At 37.9% G+C, this 15,006-nt stretch overlaps 1 protein-coding gene across 3 annotated transcripts in view; it reads left to right on the top strand.

Moving 5' to 3' along the window:
- LOC150077402 (liprin-beta-1-like) overlaps positions 1-15,006 on the top strand; it is a 400,264-nt gene that overhangs the window by 274,269 nt on the left and 110,989 nt on the right. For 2 of the 3 annotated variants that reach the window (XM_090386090.1, XM_090386091.1), the window contains exon 10: positions 2,205-2,556. In XM_090386090.1, coding sequence (XP_090242216.1) covers positions 2,205-2,556 — 352 coding nt within the window. The remainder of the gene's footprint in view (positions 1-2,204; positions 2,557-15,006) is intronic. The other variant, XM_090386092.1, reaches the window with a different exon arrangement.

Below are 15,006 nucleotides of genomic sequence, written 5' to 3'. Positions count from 1 at the left end.
GTGTGCAGTTAGATTTATAACATCATGACCTCTTTCACCTTGTGATTTTATAAATTGTTTTTGACTGCCGAATATGTTCCTATCTTTTTTAGGAATAGTTTACATAACACTCTATTTATTAATAAAGTAGTAATACAGAGTGTGCATATGCAAATATTATTCACTACATTACAAACTGCCTTAAAAAGAAAGGCATGCGACATGAAGAAAAATGTTTTTTTTATTTGAAAGAACAACTCAGAAAGTTTTCTTAGAGGCATTAATAGAGTTCCATGTGGGCCCTGTCTATGTCACATAGGATGTAAAATTAGTCAAATGCAAGTAACACAGTAGAATGCATAGGCGCCTCTGTAGCCAGGTGGGAAGGAGCAGCAGTGCGTAGCACACGCTTCTTGATTAGACTGGGGTTCGAGCCCATCACCACCAAATATGGAGGATGCGGAAAGGTCAGGGAATGACCACCGCATTTCCCGGAACAATATGGCCTTAGTTGCTAATGCTCCTAAAAAAAAAAAAAACAAGTAGAATGCATGTTTCAGTGACTAATAATATTTATAGCCCAGGTGATTGCTAAATAAAATGATATTCTTGTATTCTCTATTTTGCAAACTTGTCTGACCCTATGTTCCCATCCCAGAGTACAAACAGAAAATTTATTTATTTACATTCATTTTCAAAGCAATTGTGTGTTACAAAAACAGCTTAACATTTTTTTTTTGTTTGAAACATTCATGGAGTTCATTCACACTTAACTTTAGTATAACACATTTGTTCTTTAGAGTAATCCAAAATAACAAACCTAGAAGTGTTATGTTTGAGGGAGCAAGGGGCCAAAAATGGGTTCCCTTTGCATAATTCACTGTCTAGAAATGTGTTATGCAGGATTTCTCCAATCCTATTTATACCGATAAATAGGAAACCTCTTTATATCTGTATGAAGTGTTTTTGAGTTTTCTTTCAAATAAAATAAAGATTGCTGCAAAAAAGAAAATTACTTTTCTTTTGACAGCAATTTGTAATGTAAATAATACATGCCTATCCCTGTATATATTATATAAAAATCTTGCAAGCTGAGAATGTATACTCCACCACCATCATCTTTTCATTAGACTTTATATGTAGAACCTAATGAAAAGGTGTCAGTTCACATATAAGCTTGGCATATATGTGGACCACTTTAACCTTGCCATATGTGGACCTCTTCAGGAACATAAACCACATGATTAGAGAGATCCTGGTTAAACACTTTACGAAGCTTGAAATAAATTAGAACAGAAGAATGTGAAATCCACTCTTTTTTTGGTATCAAAGAACATCCCAAGCACTTGTTTTACTAGATTACTTCTCCTAACAATGAAAACTTTTAATTAGAAAGTTAACAACCAACTTTCCCCTAAAAGACTGTTTTTTCGAGTTTCAACATGTTTAGCCATTATAAAAATTATAAATCAAATGTATGCATTTGGGGGGGGGGAGATGCTATTCTCCCTTTCCCAATGATTTATGATAATATCCCATGCCTAAGAGTATTAGAGAAATGTCATCTGTAGTAAAGTAAAGATTTTATTTTAGCAACAGATTATTCTCAAGGATGATGCTCCAGTGTGTCCCTCTCCCGCCCCTATTGCAGAAATTATTTATTACTAGAAATGTTTCAAGCCTCATACAGTGCATGCTGCTTTAGAAGTTTTTCTCCCCTTAACAATTTGTTTATAATCAATGTTTGTTGAATTATCCCAATCAGATTTTCTGTTTATACTATTCATATCCGTTAAGATGTGTGAGGATACAAACAGAAAATCTATTAAGATATTCTTTCCATACAGTGCTAATAAGGAGAATACTTCATATTATACTATTTCATGGGGAGCCTCCGTAGCCTGGTGGGAAGGAGCAGCAGCAGTGCGTAGCACACGCTTCTTGATTAGACCGGGGTTCGAGCCCATCACCACCAAATACAGAGGATGCAGAAAGGTCAGAGAATGACCACCGCATATCCCCGGAGCAATATGGCCTTAGCTGCTAATGCTCCTAAAAACCAAATAACAATAACAACTATTTCATGGTTGGTAATTTGTATGCTATATGTGGTGTATATCTAAACAGGACATATTGAATTATTTTAAAGAGGATCAATTATTAATATTAAAATTCCAGTCGTGTAGTTGTGTGTGTATATATGTATGTATAAATTTTTGTTTTAGGTTCCTTCCAGGAATCAGTATGGCACTATCCCAAGGCAACATGGAAATGATGTTCTCCATCAGCTTCATCAACAACTTCAGCAGCAGCAAGATTTGGAAACTTCATTTTTAACTGATAAAGCTGCCACTCATGTTATTGATGAAGACATGCAGTTACCGACTCTTGATACTGCTTCTGTTCTAGGATCGGAAGGCAAAAATCAGCACCCACCAATTGAAGGATTCCAAAATTTACATCATCCGAGTCTTGGGCAATTTCGACCACCTCGAAATAAGAGCAGTGGGGTGTCCTTTGGTAAAGGATTTTTTAGATTACGAAAGGAAAAGCATAGCTGCAGTGCACCTGAGCTAGGTGATGGTCTTCTTTCTTTCCTGTCTGTGTGACATCCTTTCATCCTCTGTGACTTTTCTTCTTCTTCCAACAGTGTGGATCAAATGCATTCTCAAAAAGATAATATACAAGCATTTTTAGTTTTCCTAGTTCAGTATGATTTCAGCTTGTGTAGGGGCTGAAACATAGTGACATTTCTCTTTGCTTACTAAAGCCAGTAATTAAATTTCTAACTATAATTCTTTTAATAATGCTAAAATTTACTCCAGAAAATTTAATTCTATTAAATTTTGTTCCGAAATCCTTTAGAAAATTGTGATTAAAGGTGAGTAATCTTTAAATAAATATATACAGGTGTGATGCTAGGGTTTTTGGCACCCTAGGCAGAAATGTATTTGGCGCACTTAAGATACTTTTATTAAATATTATTGTAATAAAAATTTTGAATTTCGGTACCCCAATTACCAGGCTTACCATGTTTCACCAGCCCTGAATATATTTATAAATTGAAAATACATTATAAATGAACTGTGCAGAATTCATTTATAATCTATATTCATTTATTGTAATTAGTTTATTAACCCCCCCCCCCCTCCATTTTTCCATTGTGTATAGTGCAGATATTTGTGAATAGTTCTCAGTAATCTTCCAATCAGTAATATAACCCTCAACATTGAAAATAAAATATATCTACAGTAGCAATTCTCCCCTCCCCAAATTTTATAATCCAGTTGGCTGAACAGGTTGATTTTTTTTTTTTTTTATCTAACAGCATTTTGTGCTTCATCTACTCCCTTTACGAAGCTGAAACTCGTAATACCTGTTTTTTGATAATATTTCAATCAATATACAAATATTGATTGAAATATGTCATGAAGAGATATTAGTAGTAATTTTGCTTTACTGCTGTGCACTTCCCTCCCATCAGTAATGCTCCCTGACTTCATGACATGGATGTATTGTCTGAAATCAAACATGAAGCGTGCAAATTTTCACACACTTCACATTTCATGCAAATTGCTTTTAAAAAAGTAGCTGTTAACAGTATGTAAGTATTTTATTTATAGAGTCATTAATAATATTCTTGGCCATGAAGCATTTAAATACAGTTGGACCTCTCTTTAACGAACTTCCATATAGCAAAATTTTCTATGTAGCGAACTTTTTTTTGATTTCTCCTTGGTCATTACATCGAAAATAGTTTCCGTATAACAAAGAAAATTTCCATATAAAGAACTGATTTTGAGAGACCCGGGTACGCATTGTTCACACCTCTGACATTTAGGCAATAAAGTTGATGCTGTAGAAAGCACGAATTAAGAGCTAAAAGGATTAAGCTTTTAATAGCTAAAACATTTACAATTTAATGGTGCCTGTAAAATCCTGCAGGAGGAAACTGGCCAACCACGGTGTGGGATAGAAACAGATGGAAGGTTCTGGGAGAGGCCTTTGCTAAGCAGTGGGTCAGCAATGGTTAAAAAGAAGTAAAATCTGTACAACTTATACATTACTATACCGAGAAATCCTGCTGGTCAGCTGTCCACAGCCATTGGCAAAGATTAAGGCGTATTCCTGACATGAGCATTGGCTCTGGTCAACTATTTTCTGCCATAAGCATCCTATTAGAGAATTAGGAGAGAGAGTTTCCCTTTATCTCAGAAATTCATGTTGTTTTGAATAAATGAATTGTCCAAACTTTCACTAAATTTCACCTGTCTCTGTTTACATGGTAGCTACTAGTTGTCCATAATTTCAGCTTTGTTTTAACTGTTGTGCAAGTAACCTTAATGTCTAAGAGGAAATCCTTGATTGTAGTGTGAAAAAGTGGAAGTGCTTAATAGTGTAGATTGGAACATTAGAAAAAGAAATTTCTTTAAAATTTGGTATTCCTGCGAGTAGTGTGTTAACCATTCTGAAAAACTGTTTCGATTGTCAAACTGAAGAAACGGAACCCATTTGGAAGCTTGCGAAATTATGCCTTTGGGAAGATGTAGATGAAGCAGTTTTTAAGGGGATGCAGTTGATTCGAGATCAAAACATGCCGATATCAGGGCTGTTACTAAAAGAAAAGGCTATGGAGTATGCATCTTTTCTGGGGCACAAAACATTCCAAGCCAGTTCTGGTTGGCTGGACAAATTTAAAGAGCGTCATGGCTTACTCGAAAAAGTTATTTAGCATTAGCATTAGCATTAGCATTAGCAGAGGCATATGATGCAAGAAAGCAAGCTTACTCAGCATCAGCCAAAAAAAAAAAAAAAAAAAAAAAAAAAAAACACCCACTCCCATTTCACCCCTCCGTTCGTTCGAAATACCTGTCCAGTTGAGCTTTAAATTTGTTTAGGCTATCAACTTCAACAACAAGTGATGGAAGTCGGTTCCACCAACCAACCACCCGCTGGCCAAAGGCAAATTTCCGCACATCTATCCGACATCCGTCCTTCCTCAATTTGAATTTATGCCCTCTGAGGTGATTATTCTGAGAAAGATGAAGAATCCCATTGGCATTGAGCATGCTCAAACCATTCAAAGCCTTATACACCTCTATCAGATCACCTCGCCGGTGCCTAGTCTCCAGACTCTGTAATTTGCAAAACTTAAGCCTTTCTTCGTAAGAGCAACCCTTTGTTCCATTTACTAATCTTGTTGCCCTTCTCTGTACCCGTTCCAGCAGCTCTACATCCTTCTTGAAATGAGGCCTCCAGACCTGTATACAGTACTCAAGATGTGGCCTTACCATTGCCTTATACAAGGGAATAATCACCTCCTTATCCCTGCTAGAAAAATTCCTGTATATCATTGACAAGACACCATGCGCTACTCTTGCAGCTCGTCTGCACTGCTCAGAGAACTTCATATCTGCCTGCACAATTACCCCCAGGTCCTTTTCATTCTCCACCACTGTCAGTGTAGTACCGCAGAGTTGATACGTTGCTCTGGGGTTACTGTTTCCCACATGCAGCACTTTACATTTGTCGATGTTAAACCTCATTTGCCACCTCTCAGCCCATCTGTTCAACCTTTCCAGATCCTGTTGCAGCAGCATAGCGTCAGTATTGTCCTTAACGACCCTGCCAACCTTTGTATCATCTGCAAACTTGGACATTAAACTTGATATCCCATCATCAATATCATTCATAAACACCGAAAACAACAACGGACCCAACACTGAACCTTGAGGAACTCCACTAATAACATTAGTCCACGTTGAGCAGTGTCCATTGATTACCACTCTCTGTCTTCTGCCACTCAACCATCCCCTTATCCATAGCAGCAATTTGCCTCCAATGCCACACTGCTCCAATTTGTGCAGCAGTCTTCCATGTGCAACAGTATCAAAAGCCTTTCTAAGATCCAAATATATAATATCAAAGTTATTCCCTGCATCCAGTTCTTTTGTGACTACATCATAGTATCCAATCAAATTGGTCAGGCAAGACCTGCCCTTAACAAAACCATGCTGCGTCTGAGCTATAACTGAATTCTTGTCTAGATGATCCTGCAGTGCTTCTTTAACCAGTGCCTCCATTAATTTACCTGGAACAGAAGTTAAACTAACAGGTCTATAATTACTTGTGTCAGCCTTTGATCCTCCTTTGTGAATTGGGGTTACATTTGCACATCTCCAGTCTATGGGCACCTCCCCTGAGTCCAAAGAAGCTCTCATAATTATGGCTAGGGGTTTGCATACTTCCTTTGCTGCCTCCTTTAATATAACTGGATAGATCCCATCCACCCCAGGTGCCTTTTTTATGTTTATCCTCAACAATCTCTCCTCCACTTTCCTCTCAGTTATTACAAAATCATCCAGCTCACTGCCAATGTTTACTTTACCTACATCATTCTCCTTCCTGAATAACTCCTCATGCGTGAATGTAGATGCAAAATACTCGTTTAGATTGTTAGCCACCTGAGCAGGATCCTCAACTGTTGAACCATCAATATCCAGTGGACCAATCTGATTCATCCCTTTCCTTTTCGAGTTCAAGTATGTAAAAAACTCTTTTCTGTTTTTCTTTGCATCCTTTGCCAAGGATTTTTCATAGTCTGCCTTTGCCTGCCTAATCTCCTTTGTGACTTGGTTACAGACCAACTTATATCTATCATAGGCTTCCATGTCACCCATTAATTTGTATGTATCCCATGCATTTTTCTTCTCTGCCACATGTCTCATTAGCTCATCTGACAACCATTTAGGCCTAAACCTTGAACAATATTTCTTAGTTGGTATGTAAAGCCTGGTAGCCTCCAAGATTAGTTCCTTGAATGCTTCCCATTTTGAGTTTGCTGTTGGTAACATCATCAGTTGGTCCCACTGTATAGAATTTAAATACTGTCTCAGACCATCATAGTCGCCTTTACGAAAACAAAAACCCTTCCCTTTACCTCTGATGGTAGTTACCTCCTTGAGTAAATCCCACTTCAACACACTGTGATCACTGCCACCTAGTGGTTCATTTATCTGCAGGTTCTTAATGCATGAAGAATCACTACTGATAATCAGATCAAGAGTATTGCTCCCTCTTGTTGCCTCACGAACATGCTGATGTAGAAAACAATCATCCAATAAATCCACAAAAGCCTTGCTAGTGTGCGAGTGACCAACCCACAAATTCCAGTCAATATCTGGGAAATTAAAGTCCCCCATTATAAGACTCTCAGATTTACTGGCCCACTCTATTTCCCTGTACAATATCTTATTATACTCATCAGAGTCATTAGGCCTATAGCACACTCCTACTCTCAATTTTGATTTCCCTATGCTTATGTCGCACCAAACTGACTCGACACTGCCCTGTCCATCGATGTCGACTGGCTTCACTTCCTTGGACTTTATGTGTTTCTTAATTAATAGCATAACCCCTCCTCCCCTCCTGTCCTGTCTATCCTTTCTATACACATTGTATTCCCCAAATTCCAGTTCCGCATTACTTATATCTGTGTGACACCACGTCTCTGATATCCCAACAATATCTGCCTTTGATGTTTTGAGCAATACCTCAAATTCATCAAATTTATTTACCAAACTCCTAGCATTGGTGTACACGCAGGTATACATGCACCTGTTTCTATTCTTAGCTACCCTAACACAACCCATGTGTTTACTTGTACCGCAATGACTACCAGCAGTCTCTGAAATATCCTGCATCTTGTTTTTCAGACTTCTGCTCATTTGAATAGAAGCAGTGCAAGAATCACTTCCACCTCTGCCAGTGGCTACTGTTAATCTATTAGTCCTTGTATCCCCCCCAACTAGCAGTTTTCCGACCCACCTAACACTGCCTCGACAGCATCAGCAAAAATTCTTGCACCCTTTCTATTTAAGTGTATCCCATCCCTGTAGAAGCAATCTCTCCTGTTAACAAGTACAGTCCAGGCTGAAAAAAATTCTACCCCTTGAGCCTTGCACAATCCCTCCAGGGCCGAATTGATCGACAAGGCTCTCATCATATACTCCCTCCTATCGTGTCTGGGCAGAATTGCAGACACTTTCAAGTTCAACCCTAATTCACGGCTTTTTTTCAACAGTGACCTGTACTTGCTAAGTAATTCCGCCGGTCTCCTACTCTTAATATCATTAGTGCCAACGTGTACAACTATATCACCTTTTGTGCCCTTAAAAGATGATATCCGCTCTACAACGTCATCAACCTTTGCCCCTGGCAGACATACCCTGGTCCTATTCCACCTATCGTTTTTACAAAGTATGTTCCCCGTTTCCCTGACAATAGAGTCACCAACAACTACTAGTTCCTGTGGGACCAGCGCATTCTGCCTAGGGGGCTGCTTCTGTGTTGCCTGATGACCAAGTGCAAGCTCTGGCGTTGATGTGGGCAGCTGAGAGCTTGATGGGCCCCTCAATTTATTTCCTTCGAGGGCATCCACCCTGTCCTTCAAGCTCTCATAAAGGCCCATAACAACGCTGAGTTGTCGCCTGATTTCCTTGCACTCCTTACATCGTGCACACACAAAGACATCCCCCTTGGCAGTATCATGTCCCGTACCCGACTGCTCCGCAAACATCAAGCAAACAGTGCATTTTAATAGACTGTGATTCAGAGGGCAACTGCCCCCCTCAGTTCTCCCCTGAACCACAGCACTCCCATTAGCTTGAGCCTTTTGCTTTGCTGCTCTGGTCAGAGTCATGATTCCGATTTAATTCAATAAAATTCAAAACAAAAATTAAATCCTTAAGTTATATCCCAAAACAGTTATGTTATATATATTTTTTTTTCGGTATCTAGTGTTTTCTACGAGTTCCCTTTATACAACTTCCGTATCACGTGTACCACTATAGTTATGTATTAATTATTTGTTACGATTAAGTCGTTATATATATATATATATATATATAGAGTTAAAAGTACAATTTAATTGACAATAAAGTTTATCAAGATTAATAGATTTACTGATTAATTGACAATATTATATTATGCACTATACGACACTAAGCTTATGCTATCGTGTAAAAATGGCGGGAATCACGAACGGTATTTCTACGGACTCGTAAGTATTGATTAGCTTCCAAATCTCGCTATCTCAATTTAGAATAAACTAAGGATCCTGACTAGGTCTATAATCTACTTATAGATGATAATTTGATATAACAGTTGGTTAATAAATCGACTAAATTTGGTTAAAAAAAAATTTGGTTTGTGACACGTGGATTTGATACCGTTACCGATACTAAGTAATATCTACGAAATCTCTGTCTAAGTTAAACTTTAAACTAAGTATCGTAACTAGGAATATAAAGCTACTCTAGAAAATAAGTTAATATGACAATTTAAACTAATAAAGCAGAAAATAAATCAGGAAAAACTTCTCTGTTTGAAGAGCTTTAAGGAGCAATGTCCGCACCTAATACATGTTATAGTTTAGGACAACAAGTCAGAAATGAAAAACATTTCTGAGGAAAATGGAGTTGCAATTTAAGAAGACTATACCCATTGGAAAGAAACAGTTTTGAAAAAAATTATAGGGGACTACGAGTCCAAAGACATATTCAACGTTGTTGAAACAGGTCTATTTTTTAAATGTTTGCCGAACAAGACACTGACTTTTAAAGGTGATAAATGTGTTGGTGGTAAAAATAGTAAGGAGAGAATTAACTCTTAGTTGCAAATATGGCTGGTAATGAAAAACTGAAGCTTTTGGTAATAGGCAAAAGTAAACAACCCCAATGTTTCAAAGGAGTAAAGTTGTTAAGAGTTGGACTACAACTACATCAAAAAATCTTGAATGACAAGCAAAATTTTTGAGCAGTGGATTTTAAATTTTGATAGAAAGATGGAAGAAAACAGAAAAATTGCATTGATTGTGGACAACTGCCTTGCCCACCTTCACTAATACATGTTATAGTTTAGGACAACAAGTTTTAATCCAGCTATGACTTCAGCCAATGGACCATATATTGTTTTGCAAAAGCAGGTTTTGCTAAAATGATAAATAACAGATGAGAGGGATGAACTACTAGAAGACATCGAGCAATCTTGGGAAGAGTTCCAAGCGAGGTTTGATCAGTGGAGAAATTGTTCTTGATGAATTTTTAGGAGTTGATAATGATGTCATAGTAGCTGAATATCCGAGTGACTCCAACATTTTGGAGCATATTTAAAAACTAGTGACAATATCGACGATGAGTTGGATGAAAATGAAGGAAATATTAAACATTCCAAACAAGAAACATTGGCAGCGTTTGAAACTTTGCATCGAGGCCTTCAGTGGAAAGAAAATGTAACAGAAAATATATCTTAGTGTTTAAAGTTTAAATAAATTTGAACATTTTTATGAGTGGTGTACAGTAGAATCCCTTGTGCAACAAAAAATAAGCAAATATTTTACAACATAATTCTTAAAAGTGTACTAATATATTTTGCACATCATGTAAATAGTCATTTCTTAATATGTATGTATTAATAAATTGTTTTAAAATTTTCCCATCTTTTACTATATTTCTGAACACAGTATTTTTCATTGTTGAAAAGGTGATATTGCTTTATAACGAAATTTCTGTATAATGAATTTTTTCAAGAGAACCATCAATTTCATTATATAGAGGCCTGGCTGTATTTGAATTTAAGCTTTACTATAAGCATTTAAATATTTGAGGTCTTTGAAAATTCCCTGCTGCATTATGAAACTTGTTGCAACTGCTAAAGCACTAATATTTTGCAGTGTTTTTGGGACTAAATAAAGGTTGTTTGGTGAGCAAATGATTAAAATTTTACTGGCATAAATTCAAGATTGATTCAGTGAATCAGATTTCAAATCACAGTGAGTTCAGAAAACACCACATGAATGTGTAATTTAATCTATGAACTTTTAGTTTTAAAGTTCACAGTTCAAATTTCAGAATATGCTTAGATTAAATTTTTATGTAAACATATTCTGATCCATATTGTTGAATGCATATTCTGATCCATACTGTTGAATGCATATTCTGAGCCATACTGGGGTGCTGCTTACTCTGGGAAACAAATACTTTTTCTTATTTATTGCTGCATGGAATTTTGCTTTTGCTTTTATGTTTATTATTTTTTTAATATATAATTTTTGTATATTTTTGGATGAAAACTTTTGCTATTCCTGTGAAAATAACTATTTTTTTTTATAAACTTTGTTAGTACTTGTTTATTTCATTTTAAATGTTACCAAAGGCCTCATGAAACATTTTTAAAGGAACCAACTGCAGAAAAGCATTATAGGTGAGAAATGGTATGTGCTAAATAGCCTTAAGTACTATCAAAATATGAAACTGCTCCAAGAATTACTGTAATATAATACTAGAAGCTAGTAAGTTTTAAATCCTTTTTGATTCCACAGTTTATTTTCTTGGTTGGTTCTGTGTTAGGTGTTTTTCTTCATTAAGATTGATGCTTCACACAGACGTGTGGGAAGATAATAGAGAAGACAACCCCAGGAGTCAGTGCGGCATGCCCATGCCCCACCAGAGGGAAAAGAAGGGGTGGCGAAGTTAGGAGACAGGGAACGGTTTTCTACACCTGCTGCATTTTTTAAGTTAATTGAAGTGAATCAGGGAAGAGCACCTGATTCAGACCACCAGGTGGCATTGGCAGCTGAGCTGCAAGGTCATAGTTAGGTCATGTCCTAAGGTGTCACAGATCCCAGAACAGGTGGCATCCGGGAATTTTGGTGGGAGGACTAAATTATGTAGGTCCAAAACGGTGTTGAGTCATTCATGGGACAGAGATGCTGTCCAGGTAGAGATACCAGTCAGGTTGATTGTCCTGCTGATTTGGGCAAGATGAGTCCAATTTCATGATAGGAGGAGGAGTTGTTCCCCAACAACGAAGGCTGTGGTCTAGTCCAGTGGTCTCGAAAGTGGGGTGTACAAGATGATCCTCAATAAAATCATGAAGGCTGTTTTCCACACTAATATATAATCTAGATATGATGCATACCATGTAAATTATTTATAAATAAAACAAATAGCATTGCATTAAATTTACTGCACTTGTTACATTAATGATTTATTATCATTTTGTACTTGAACTTCAATTTAATTTTGTTTTGTATTTTTTTATTTGTGGTCTTTTAAAATTATATGTGATTTTAGATGTAATGCCTTCCATGTAAATGATTTATAAATAAAAAGAATATTAAACTTATATATATTTAACTTTTTTTTTCAGGGTGCACGCTAGCCCTTTTAAGTAAAATAAGGGTGCGTGACCAAAAAAGTTTGGAGACCACTGGTCTAGTCTACAATGGTTTCTTCAGGGTACCTACTGTTTACTAGGCATTCTGTGGTGATGGGAGAGTCCTATGCCTTCTGAAGAAGTCTTGGACAAATTTGGAAAATGCAGCATAGGTTTCCTCTGATTCCAGGAGATATTGTTCCTGGAGTTTTGGGATGAATTGCATTTTTGATATCAGAATACACTGAAGGGCCTTATATAATGGATACTGGTACATCAGATGCTCCCATGATTCAAGTTGGCCACAGGAACAAAACGGGTTGTTGGTGAGGTCCAGGATGATGTGTTCCCCTGATGGTACCATGTCCAGTCAGCAGATAAGTTTTCAGGAGACCTGCGGAGAACCATGTTGGTGAATTTGGGTAGGTTGTCTGGATGTCAGGAATGAATTTTTTGGTTATGGCCCCTTTATCTGTGGCTGTCCATCATTGTTGCCAGGTCTGTTGAGGAAAGGTAGCAAGCCATTGCTTCTCCACAGAGCAGTTGTTAGCCGCAACAATGGTGAAGTTTAGGAAGGTGACCGATTTGTCTTTTGCCAGGTGGTAGAGTATGGCGCACTGGACGACTTCCAGGTCCAGGGGGATGGCTCCCATCTAGATCTGGAGACAGTGCATACTGATGGTGCAGCATGCTCAAGAGATGGTGAGCAGGATTGAGCGGTGTATGGTTTCAAGTTTTCTTCCATTGACTGCTGTAGTGGCTCTTGTGTACCAGATGGGGCACTGTATGTGATGACAGGTAGGAATACTGCCTTGTAGAAGAGGCTGAGAGTTCTTTTCTTCAGTCCCCAGTACTTATGGGTGAATCTTGCAATTAGGGCAGAGTAGCCCCTTCTGTCTTGATGTAGGCTAAATGGGGTTGGAATGATAGGCTCCTGTCGAGATACAGTCCCAAATACTTTAGTTGCACTACTAGTTTTATTGTTCTACCTTGGATTTTGATTTGTGGGGGGGGTCGAGTCAGTTAGAGGTTACCCTTCAGTAGTATGGGGCAGGTTTTTGATGATGAGACATGTAGGTTGTGGTGGGTAGCCACAGAGTTTTGCAGTTTCCAGTGCCCATTTGCCAGACACTTCCAGTTGAGTCCTGCTGTCAGTGGCCAGCATCAGGATGAGAGCATAGGCTTGGGCTCTGATATTACCAAGAATGAGGTTGCATAGCAATGGGCCGAGAATGGTGCCTTGTGGGCAGCCTCTAAATACTTGCCTGGTGACATAGCAGTAGGGTGCTCTAACGGTGATGCTCCTTTGGGAGAGATACTGCTTTATTATCTTGTATAGGTTGGTGGGAAAAATTGCCATCCTTAGTCTGCTCGGGATGCTTGGCCACCCGAATGCCCCAGCGAAGTCATTTGAGATGACTAAGAAATATTTCTGGGTGCAGGTGTGAGCTGCACTGATGATACTATATAGGGTGTCGATGGAGAACCTACCCTACCTGAAGCCGAATTGGTTGTCAGAAGAGAGACCAGTTGTAGTGTAGTGGTGCTCGATGATACTGAACAAATGATACTGAAACTGAAGAATAACGATGGTGTACTTATAAATAGCAGAGAAGGCATAATTGAAATAGCAGAAGACTACTATAGAGAATTATACAAGGAGCGAGGGAATTATGCCAGCAGTGGGGAAGATGGATTGCAAAGTAGCAACACATATGACATACCTGATATTCTTCCTGATGAGGTAGAACATGCATTGAAGAAAATGAAGAATCAAAAAGCCCCGGGGGAAGATGAAGTTACTGTAGAGTTGTTAAAATTGGGAGGAAGAGACATAACAAAGTGCATTAGAAAAGGTGTGATGCCTAAGCAGTGGAATAATGCAAACATTACAAACAAATAATGCACACTGGTATGAGCGACATGCTCCACTGGCGTTAAACTAATTATTATTTATTTATTTTTTTTTTTTAGTAGCCGTCATAACACTTTTGTTACTCTACAAATTCTAAAATGGGGAATTTGTGTGCCTGTTGATTAACTTTATCAAATAAACTAATTCCTGTACAATGATTTACTTCAGAGCATTTTGCTCTTGTATATGATACCTGTAATAAAGACTTTCGCGCTTGCTCATGTGATGCATTAGTATGACCTTGCAGCAGCTCTCTGAGGACCTGGTGGCGAAGTGGCCTTTAGGGATGACTGAGTAAGAGGTTGTGACGCCAGACTGTGTTGTTGGTACATAAGGCGCCGTTGCATGTGCCTTTTAGAACAGGTCGTTTAGCCTTTGTGCTTGCGGCACAGGATGTGACTTGGACTTAAGCGTTTTTTTGTTTCCTGTGTCTGCTGTACGCATTCCAAATTGCAAGTGATTAAGTGTTTTGTAATGTCAGTTGCGTGGTCGGAACGTTGACCGCTACTGTTTTATTTTCTATTTCACACACACTGATTGTTAATTCATCATGTGATGACGTGTGCCTTTCATTCTTAGTTTTTTGATTACACATGCGTGAAATTGTTGACAGGATTTAGATAACGTGGAACATTGCGACAATTCTACCATTTGTAACTACAGTGTAGTATGTTTGAAGCTTAAATTAGTGATTTATTTGAGTACGTATTATAAATAATAAATCGACTTGTTTTCTAAATCTTCAAAAAGATAGTTTTCCGTCATGTAAGCGACCAGAAGTAAAGGATAAAAAAAAAAAAAAAAAAACCAAAATGCCACAAAGAAATTAAAACGGCACTACAGTTACTCAGGCATCTGAATTGAAAAGTGTTCAATTAGGTTTCTATGGTAGTATG

The sequence above is a fragment of the Mastigoproctus giganteus genome, chromosome 12 (genome assembly GCF_048544385.1).
Source record: "Mastigoproctus giganteus isolate SK-2022 chromosome 12, ASM4854438v1, whole genome shotgun sequence".
NCBI lineage: Eukaryota > Metazoa > Arthropoda > Arachnida > Uropygi > Thelyphonidae > Mastigoproctus > Mastigoproctus giganteus.
Note: the sequence above shows the minus strand (reverse complement) of the source record. Positions and strands in the feature narration are given on the sequence as shown.